Source organism: Morus notabilis, unplaced genomic scaffold, assembly GCF_000414095.1.
Source record: "Morus notabilis unplaced genomic scaffold, ASM41409v2 Scaffold555, whole genome shotgun sequence".
Lineage (NCBI taxonomy): Eukaryota > Viridiplantae > Streptophyta > Magnoliopsida > Rosales > Moraceae > Morus > Morus notabilis.
Genome location: NW_010360709.1, coordinates 26,524 through 37,191, shown reverse-complemented (window position 1 = coordinate 37,191; position 10,668 = coordinate 26,524). Strand labels below are relative to the sequence as shown.

The window sequence follows — 10,668 nt, the reverse complement described above, 5'->3', positions numbered from 1 at the left end:
AAAAAATTTTTTTTTTAAAACCCTGTTGGCAAAAAAAAAAAAAAAAAAAAAAAAAAAAAAAAAAAAAAAAAGTTAATAATTACACATGAACCACTAAATATTTCTAACGAAGTCAAAATTTCGCTTTTCGCGTCCCGATTTCTGTACAAACAGTTGATACTGCTCTCCTTGTTCCCTTCTTTCGTCTCGCTAACTGTCATGCAAAGAAAACTTATATTAGTCTTTGGTAATCACCTGATAAGAATTTAATTAGTACTTCGCTAACACGTGCAGAGCCAATGCAGACGCACAAACTAGTTGAAGCAATTGAAGAGAAAACAACGTGTAAGCATTCACAATTTCGTCAGCGACTCGGCATTTTAATGAACTTCAGATTCTGCTTCAGATTTTCCAAATCACATACGGCTATCGGGTGGTGCTACAATTGGGAAAGAATTGAGGTTGGGAAACTTAGAAGCATCTAACAAAAATAGCCCAGCAAAGTTTTCCCTAATCGTCAAATTCCGCAACTTTGTAAATGATGAAATTTGTAAACAAAACAATACTCAGTAAAGTAGTACAAATAAGAATCGTACCTGCACATAAATTAACATTTATCCTAGATTTGAGCCTTCAACAGTGCTGGAGTCAGCTTCAAGGTGATATCACCATAAGGCTCTTCTTCTACCACATCAACAAGACCATTACTCTTCAAAACCTAATAGCAATTAGTAATAATCATATTCATTAGATGCAAAGAAATGGTTGAGTTTTTTTTTTTTTTTTTTAATAGAAGTACTTGAGACGCTTGTTACAACAGCCGTAAAAGTCTTGCACCTTCACAAAGTTCTATTTTCTTTTTCTTTTTTTTTTTTTTTTTTTCACCAAGATGTATAGGTATATAAACTGTGAACCGATTAAACAAGATCCACTTTTCACCCAAAATCTGGATTTACTAGTTTATGATCAAAGCGGCTAATATAGGTTATACAAAGTAAACAAGAAGTCTCGATAATCACCAGTGTTCCAAAGAACATTCGAGCGCATAGCGTTCTTGTCTTTCCTTTTAAAAGCTTGTTCAAACTGAGATCTTCAGATGCATTCTCCGTAATCGGGGTGATAGAAGACTGTCTTTTTAAATACTGAGCCACAGCCCTGAAAACCATATATCAGAAGAATGCCTCAGTAAGCAGACTACGATACATTTTACTGGTCATAAAATTATCCATGAATTGGTGAAAAAAGTTTTGAAAAGAAGTAGAACCTGGTTCTGACAGACAAGGAACCAACTCCGGGGGTTCCTTGAGATCCTGCCACATAACAAGAGATAATGTCACTTGTTCGTGGAAGTAAGAAAGCAGAGTGAAAGAATACCCGCGTCCAAATAAATCTTATTCTCCGAGCAAACGATAAGAGCACGATCTCATATTAAATAGATTTAATTCAAAACATAGAATAAATGAAAAGATTACTCAGTTACCTGATGGTGTACTGTTGTCTGCTTCCAGGAAAAAGAGTTCCTACAAAGAAACAACAATACAGCGGGTTAAATTCTGCTTATCCAAACAGCAACTTTACTCATTGTTAACTCCACCAGCGTTTATCCATCAAATTCTCCATAGAATCATAAGAGTGCTAAACAACTACAAAACATCATTTAGGAAGAGAACTCGGAAACAAGTATTCATAGTAAGTCTTTCTTCTTTATGAATCCATAATCATAACCCTACCCACGCACAAAGAACCTCGAGGAATTACACATGCTTTTTAGTCTAAACAACTTGCTTTATGGCGAGGGTGTGGAGCCCTAACATTTTTTTTTTTTTTGCTTAACTCAAGACAATTCACATGCGACATATCTTCCACATAAAAAGAAGAAAGCCCTTGAACCGACTAGAATAGGCACTAATAATAGAAAGAAAAACATTAATGTAGAACATACATATTACATAAGTGAAACTGAACTGAAAAATTGGAGAGACATCAAAACTTACTTCCGCTTCTGCTGCGGAATCCAGCTCAGGAACACCTGAGAGACGTGCGTTTTCCTGACCGTTACGCTCATAAAAAAATGCAGGTTTCTCAAGATCAGACTCACCAAGTCTGGCTGAAGTAAGAAAATCTGGCATCGGAAACATTCCTGTTCCTGTAGACTCTCTTGTTCCAAGAGTAGTTTCCGCCATTGTGACTGGCGTTGACCCCAAAATTTGGGTTGTGGAAGGACTGATGTCATGCGCCCCAAGTGAAGGTGTCGCCCTAGGCGAAGGAATAATATCATGCAAGTTACTCAGCTCATCATGGCTTACGTCCATGAGACGTTCGATTTCTTGAGCATAATCATGTGTAGGGGTCTGAATTTGTTCCCCCCTATGCTGCGGTGAAGCTTCGATTGAAGCAGCAGGAAATGGAGATTGTGAAACTACAGCCTCTGGGAAAGCTTCAGTTTCCAGAGCAGGAGACCTCGCACCACCAGAACCGGAGGAAGCTTCCTTCAAAGACTGGAGTTTTGTTGACATATAATCCTTGTCAAAGATACTACGAAGATCCGAGCACATCCCTGCCGAAGGACACCCAAAGTCCCTCTCATTTAATTAGAGGAATGTAACGAAAGAAAAGCAGTAAAGGGAAAAGGTGATGCAAATACAACTCACCAGTAAATAAAGGCTCAGAAAAACCTTTTTCCTTTCTTAAATTCTTCTCCAATTTCCATATGCCCAATGTAGAGTAGGGAATCTTCCTCTTTTTGCGCTTCAAATCACTAGGATCTTCAAGTGCCTTCTTCATGAACCTACATATATCATGACTTCGTATAAGTAACCATAGCACAATGATCATTATCGTAACTTGATCATATAACCAACCATACTTATTAGTCAACACTGGGGCTGCATCAAAACATTGTTTTCTCTTTCTGGGTTTTGGTTTTGGTTTCTCAACCTGAGGTGTTGATCGAATGGCTGCAACATATAAAAAAAATAAAAAATAAAAAAACTTTTAAGATGCAAAACAAATAGGTGCAAACGACCCCAACAATGCATGCACACTTTCATGCCGAAGGTGAAAAATAACGCACTTACCGAACGAAACAGGTACATTATCATTCAGTAGACCCTCTCGCAAAGAACCAACAGATGCTTGAGGTCCGGAACTTGGTTGAAACAACGGAGTCTCTCCTCCAGAATTTAAATTAGTTTCAATAATTGGAGAAAGAGTTTCTTTCTCATTCATTAGTTGGTCTAAAGATGCTGGTGGCTCAGCAATGTCATTACTACGACTCGGAGAAAGTGGAGGGTTTCCCAAACTATCAGGGGCAGCATCACGCATGACTTCAACTTCTAGAATATCTTCAGGTGAATTATCAGTACTATGCCTCAACTCGTGCATTTCCGCCTGATTACTTAGACCAGTATCTTGTACAACAACATCTGGAGCTTCGTGTCCAACAAAATCAGGAAGCACGGTTTCATCAGTATGTTTTATATTCTCTTCACCAATCTGATTGCTTGGACTAGGTACACCCTCACTGCTGTTCACTGCAGCTGGACGGGCATCACTGTAAACATAGAAGCAAAGTAAAAAAATGTGGTTTCCTCGAACAAAGAATCAGAAATATTAATGGGGAAAAGAAGACCGAAAAAAATTTCATACTTCTGATCCATAGCTGCTCCAGATGAATCAGGAGCCTCTGTTGGGTATAAACTATCCATCAGGATATCCTAAAAGGAACCAAGCTTTTTGTTAGTATCAACGCACTCAAGTAGTGTTAAATCTAAATACAAACATAAGCAGATGAATATAAAATACCTCATCAAAAGTTATGGAAACATAAGGCTCTGTTCCAATTGGAATTTGATCTGTTGGATAAAGTTATAAATAAGTCGCTGAATCCACAATTGAAAATTATGAACGAAGAGAAAAAGAACAATGGAGACAGTAACAGAAAAGCACTTAGATACCCATTAATGTAATGTCTTCCTGACTCCGGTGATGATGGTCGTTGCCCCTAAACAAAGAAAAAACATTGTCGTCGTGAAGAACACAAAGCAGCTCAAAAGATTTTTTTTAGAGGGCTTACAAAAATTCATACCCGTCAAGATTCAAGTCATCATCCAACTCCATAGCATCAAGGTCAAATGTATCCGGCAAAGTGATGGCTTGAACGGGTGCCTGCCTCGCATCCTCTGGCAAATTAAGGTCCACAGATGCAAAGGCCTTCCTCAAGCGAGTCAAAACGGCGTTGCAATCATCGTAGAGGATGTCGACTTTCTTCGAGTATATTCGGACGACACCCAACAGAAGGTGACTCGTCATTCTCAGTGCAAGAGGTACCTCCGGAAACATTATGCGCTCTATAAGTCATCACAAGACATGTTTGTTTGAGAATTATTAATAACTATTTTTAAATTTAAAATGATCAAATCACAGGCTAACCTAGGATAATCATAATTGTTTAAGAAAGAAGACCAAAACTAATAAAATGGTCACTTAATCTATAATCATTAAAGAACGTGTCAGCAATCAAAAATAATCCCACGAACTGATTAGAAATCGTTTCTGTATTTAAAGCACCTTGATTTGGACACAAGATTTTTTTTTTCTTTTAAGAGCTAATTAGAAACTGAAATGGAGAATAAAAAGTAAAAAATGAGTCAAAGATTTTTTATCCAGTAACAAAACGAAAATTGCTCCAATTAAATACAAAACTAAACATTTATCAGAGAATCAATCTCTAAATACTAAAACAAGAAATATTCATGTATTGTTCCACCCAATACTGAATTGAAATCAAAACAAAAAATAAAATAAAAAAATCTCGACTTTTACAAAAAATAGAAACGAAATAGTAGGTGCCCATTATACCCAAACACTCAAAAATTCAAGCTAAAGCCTTTTTCTTTTATTTGGTTCACGAAAAGTCGAAACTAAAATTCCCAGTTTGAAATTACAGAAATCAATACAAATAATAGCAACAAAACGAAAAACTCAACAATAAATTTCAGAACGAAACATTCATCACAATTCGAAAAAGAAAAAAAGATTACGAGTCAAATCAAGCTGAAAACTTTTTCCTTTGATTCATTACAAATAAATCAAGATTAAAGCGACATTATACCGACCAAATTAAAAAAAAAAATTGGAAATTTTGAAAGAAAAAGAAAAAAGACTGACCGACGGTGGCGGGAATGTCGGTGGAAGTGTAGTGAGACTTCTTGAGTCGGCTCTGCATATGCGCCGCGCACCAAACGGTCCCCAGCGGCCCTTTCCGAGCCAGAAACGTCTGCGAGTAAAACATCTTCTTCAATCTAGAGAGAGAAAGTGTGAGACAGATGTACTGTACTGTACTGTAACAGTAGTTTCCGGTGATTGAAAACAAGTTTACAACAATGGAGATTCTGTGTGTGTGGATGGGTATATAGATAAATAGATATAGAGAGAGAAAGAGATAAATTAGGGATTTTTATTTTAGGGTTAACAGTGAGAGAGGCGAATTGGGGAAGAAAGGGGAAACCGAAGTTGAAATGGCGCGGGAAACGAAAAGTGGCGCCAATCGTTGATGACGTGGCCACTTCCGGAGACTGAGGGGCTTCGTGTCGTACATTTGTTTTTTCTTTTACTGTTATACCCTTCTTGTTTTGGGAGTTTTACAACCACTGCCATTCGACATGACTTTATAGTTTTTTTTTTTTTTTTTTTTTTTAACGAGATTTCAGAAAAGAAATCTTGAATTTCTGTTTTTAAGATATTAAAGTCGAATTTTTCAGAAAATTATTCTCTGAAAAAGCTAAAAATTTGATAAATTTCCGTTTTATTTTTAAGCTGTTTCTCCTAATTTTTTTTAGAGATTTACACGGATATGAGCATGGTTCTTTCATTTTTTTTTTTTTTTTTTCTGCTTTGTTTGAAAGCCAGTATTCTTAGGGCACAAATGATAAAAGAATGTAATGGAAAAAGTTGATTTTGGAAAGTAAAATAAAATAATAAGCATAAATTTGACTATTAAATAGTATATGAGAAACAATCCCACTTACTTTGGAGTATTTACTAGAGTTAAGAAAAGCAATACTATCACTCTAATAACTAAAATATCTTTTTACTTATTAAAAAAAACTAAAAGGTCAAATAATATTAACCATACACTAACTAAATAAGGGTAGATAAGTAAATATGACTTTCATTTCTTTTAATAGAGAATTAATACTAAGGGGATGCGTGATTAAAATTCATTTTTTTCATTCTTTTTGTAGGCCCATTAAATTCTAGGGAATTAATATCAGTGAATTACAGGGAATTAATATCAAGAAATTAAAATTTATAAGTAAACACATTTCTATATGAAAAAATAGTCACTAATCATCTTCTGTTTCACTTTGATGCAAAGTAAACACCCCTTAATATATTCAATTAATAACAAAATAAACTAAAATTAGCAATTGCCAAGTAAATCCTTGTTTGGATTTTTTTTTTTTTAACTCAATCGGTGCTTAGTGGGTGTGTGAGTTACTTTGAACAAAAGTCGAGTCTCAAGAGACGCAACTTAAAAAAAAAAAAAATTTAGAACAAACAAAAAAAATTAAATTAAATTAAATTAAATTAATTTTTTCCATTGAAAAAAGAAAACATGTCAATTACGCAAAAAAAGTGGGTCATTCCTTCCGAAAGTGCAAGATCAAAGCTTTACCATCTAGCAATAGTCCATAAGTATTTGTCATTTGAGGACTGGGATAATCAGAGGCACCAATTTTTCATACCTGAGCCTTTAACACAGATTTGATTACACATTCTGGTGCGCTGCAAAAGTATGCTGCTGAATTTTAAGTAGAAAAATATATCCAAGTTCTGGACTGTCAGATTTTTATCAAAGTGCATGGAAGCCGTAAAATGTTTTCACTTTTAATGTTGATATGATCTTACGTTCAGAAATATGCATTACCGAACATAAAAGTTACCCAACTAAGTTTCCGCCAAGAACAAAGGCATAATCTCGATCAAGTAACAGAACTACTAGTGTTAATATCATCATCCAGAAATGGATCGCTATTTAGCATAATTTTTATGTCATCTGAAGAAACCACGCCTAATCTCGGATACAATAAATACAAGTAAAACTCTCTGCAAAAGTCCACAGCTCTGCTAGATAACACTAGGCCTTGTTTACGCGAATTCGTTGTCCTTCCAATAACTGTAATAAACAAGGAAAGATTATACAAATAGGTTAAATGAAACAACAAACAGACTAAATAAAACAAGGAAAACTAGTTGCTAAAGAAGCTGGCTATGAAGAAGCAGCAAATTTTTTTGGACCTTTAATTTCCATAACAATAAGATCATAAAAGGTGGCAAAAAATATTGATTTCTATGAGCATACATTCCATTTATAAATATGTTATTTCGGAAGAACATTATGCAGGTATTGGAGTATAGAAACGCCGTCTTGTAAATGTTCGAAAACACAATATGCAACTATCTCTGAATCTTAAAACACTGACATAAAACATAACCAGCTAAAACAGATGTGTAACCTGATTCTCTATTCCTTTTCTACAACAACAGTAAAGGGGTTGCTCATCTTATGCTCAACAGTTAACCATGTGGCTTAGACTTAGTTTGGCATTGCTGTCCTTTTAAAAGTAATTATGCTTTTACTTCCGGCAAAAGCGGGCTTTTACTTCCGGCAAAAGCGGAGGTAGAAGCAGAAGTCAAAAGTTAAAAAATCAAACCTTCCAAATTAACTGCAAAAGAGCATTGATGTATGTGTGAAATTTTTTTATGCACTTTTACCGAGCATTGCATTATGTTATGTGCAAAAGACTTTTGGGGCCTCCAAAAATAATACAGTACCACATTGGTCCTTAATTTGTTATCTATTTTTCGACAGGAGTCTACGTTACTCGTCCTATACTCCATAGCAACTGAATAGTTATGAACTTATTAGAACTTCCCTAAGAAAACAAACAGAAACTAGACACTGAGAAAATGTAATATTGGTGCACAGTAAGACATCCCAATTTCCACCATAACACAGAACAATAGAAAGCAACTTACAGAATTGTTGAAAGATGAGATAGCGGCTTCCACATTCTCCTCCGACGAGAAACTAACAAACCCAAATCCAGTGGATTTCGAGGTCCCTGGAACCCGCGAGACCTTCGCACCAAGAACATTTCCCTTCTCGGAAAAAAAGTTCTTGAGAGTTTCTGTAGTTACATTCTTTGCTAGATTTCCAACATAAACCTTATGGGGACTATCAACAAATTGGGATTCCTCTGCCTGAAGTGACAAATCCACTCCCGACAGGGGTTTCTCCGTTACGTTTACTTTGATCTCTCGTCCTCCAATCTCCTGCAATCAGAAAGCAGATACTGAATACACCTTAACAATCAAATGAACGATTAAAAGTTTCAAAATATCACAATGCCATCACTCTAAACTAGTAGATAAGTTGAGCTTACAGTTCCATTCAGCTTCTCAATTGCTGCATTTGCGTCCTCAACAGTCTTCATTGTGACAAATGCAAAGCGACGGCTCCTACCAGAATACTTATCATACATCACCTACAACAAAACCAAAAAAAAAAAAGAGTTTCATTTCACTCACAAGAAGGAAAAAGGTCAAAGGAAATTTCTCTTGGATTTTGCAAACAGACACTCATTCAAGTAGATACATGTCAAAACTATAAGACTCGAATATAACTAATTTCCGTAAACTTTTTGCACAAGCTCCTACACCTGCATAAATCAAATTCGATAAACCATCGGAAAATTACACTACTTGAAACTCGGGAAATTACAAAATGCAGCCCCTGTTTGATAAATGTATATAAACACATAATTCTAATTCTACTACAGTGTTTTCCTCTCACAAAAAAATTGAATCAGAAAAATTCCCGTGAATGGTTCTCACAAAGTTCCTGCCAATGAAATGTTCCACCTTGTACTTTTAGGATGATGTTCAAATCTGTTTAGGGATAACTGTGAAGATAAAGATTTAAGTTTATGGTGTTAAGTCAGTCAAAAAGTATCCTAAGGAATAGATCTTAAAGGAATTGAAAATCTAAAGCTACACTTTTGCACTTCCTAAAAATACAAGATTTAACTCAAAGCAAGATTTGTGATTATCCCTTGACGGAGAATCCTATCCATTGCAAGCTAAAAGATTTTGTCTTGCGAAATTCACAACCAGCATTTTGGGTTCTCGTGAGGAATTCAAATTCTTGAGACCAAAAAAAAAAAAAAAAAGAGCATAACATAACAACACCAAAATACTTCTCAGTTCTCCCACTCTTCCCCCAAATCTTCACCAACCGAACATTCAAAAAAAAAAAAAAAAACACCAAAAAACCCAAAAGTGAGACAATTCAAAAAGAAAAAAGTACCTCGGCTTTCTCAACAGCGCCATACTCTCCGACAATCTTGGCGAGTTCGTTGTTGGTGACAGTCCGAGGAATGTTGCCGACATAGAGTCTCCTCGCGGCCTCGGAAGACGTGTTGACGGAGGCCGTTTCTTCTGCCACGGCGAAGAGTCTGTGGGATGGTATACTCGGAGACAGTGACAGAGACTGAATTTCATGCGAAAAGGTTAGTTTTTTGTGAAATCCGAGGATTGGGATTTGGACGGAGGAGAGTTTTGGTTGGATTTTGAGAGTGGGTTTTACTGAGAGATTGGGTGGTGAAGAAAGAGATGAGATTGCAGCCATTTTCTTTGAGACTTTGAGTTGGGTCTGCTGCTGAGTTGAGAAGAAGTGTGGAAATGGAGGCAAAACTTTGGGTTTTATGACTTTTATCACATTATCTGATTCTAGCAATGAATAATAAAAAATAAAAAATAAAAAGATATTTTGAGTTATACATATTTACGTCCCAAAGCTTTGTAAGATTTAGCTCATAGGTCCCCAATTAAAAAATTTAAACATTTACATCCTCTAATTCTAGGCTCTGTGCGTTTTGCAGAATCACAATTAAGTTTTTATTATAGTATTTTTTTCCATAAAAATCTAAATTTTTTTATGCTATGTCAGTATTTTCTCTCAAATTCATTTTTAACTTAAATTTTCAACTCAAATGAGCGAAACTAATGAGGCCTTAATTTATAGGTAATGTTACTCTTTTCTAAAAATTTGGGCACTTAATTCTCAAAATTTAATCTATAATTAACACCATTAGCCACAATCCTTTACTCTTTTGTTGTTAAATGACAAAAGAAATATGTCGATAATTTGTTTTAGGTCCGCAAAACATGTATATATATAATAAGGGAATTTTCAAGAATGTCATAAAAAAGATAACACTATTTTATTTTTATACATCAATTCTAAATTTAATATTTATGCCACTAAAAAATATTCTAGTAGTGGGTCTCGTTATTGGAAGACGATGTCAAAAAATATTATATAAGGATATCTTTTATGTTATACCAGATTTTTTTTTCCTAATAGGACATTTATCATTTTCTACAAGAAAATATTTTCTCCTGCTCCGTGACAAAAAAAAAAAAAAATTCTAGTAGGATATAGTAAAACCTCTATAAAATAATATTGTTCGGACTAAGAAAAAATGTTCTTTTAATAAGGTTATTTATGTATAAATAAATGAATAATTTATTAATTTATCGATTAATAATAAATGAATAATTTATCGCCACAGTTGTCGGGCCGTTCATCGCAGTTTCTGTTGTCGAAGCTCGGCATCCCTA

The 10,668-nt window shown here is 35.1% G+C and overlaps 2 protein-coding genes across 2 annotated transcripts; both read right to left on the bottom strand.

The window, feature by feature from the left end:
- Positions 1–96: 96 nt before the first annotated feature.
- LOC21396246 (sister chromatid cohesion 1 protein 3) lies at positions 97–5,272 on the bottom strand. Its single transcript, XM_010097084.2, has 14 exons — positions 5,149–5,272; positions 4,067–4,328; positions 3,936–3,982; positions 3,784–3,833; positions 3,628–3,695; positions 3,057–3,532; positions 2,846–2,936; positions 2,631–2,767; positions 1,974–2,536; positions 1,460–1,499; positions 1,244–1,289; positions 999–1,134; positions 576–697; positions 97–193 (listed from the first exon to the last, which is right to left on the bottom strand). Exons 1-13 carry the CDS (start codon positions 5,270–5,272, stop codon positions 599–601), a joined length of 2,139 nt encoding a protein of 712 aa, XP_010095386.1. The 3' UTR covers positions 97–193; positions 576–598.
- Positions 5,273–6,847: 1,575 nt separating this feature from the next.
- On the bottom strand, positions 6,848–9,740 carry LOC21396245 (30S ribosomal protein 2, chloroplastic). Its single transcript, XM_010097083.2, has 4 exons — positions 9,353–9,740; positions 8,430–8,531; positions 8,023–8,319; positions 6,848–7,159 (listed from the first exon to the last, which is right to left on the bottom strand). The coding sequence occupies exons 1-4, from the start codon at positions 9,671–9,673 to the stop codon at positions 7,121–7,123; spliced, it is 759 nt and encodes a 252-aa protein (XP_010095385.2). The 5' UTR covers positions 9,674–9,740; the 3' UTR covers positions 6,848–7,120.
- Positions 9,741–10,668: the final 928 nt, after the last annotated feature.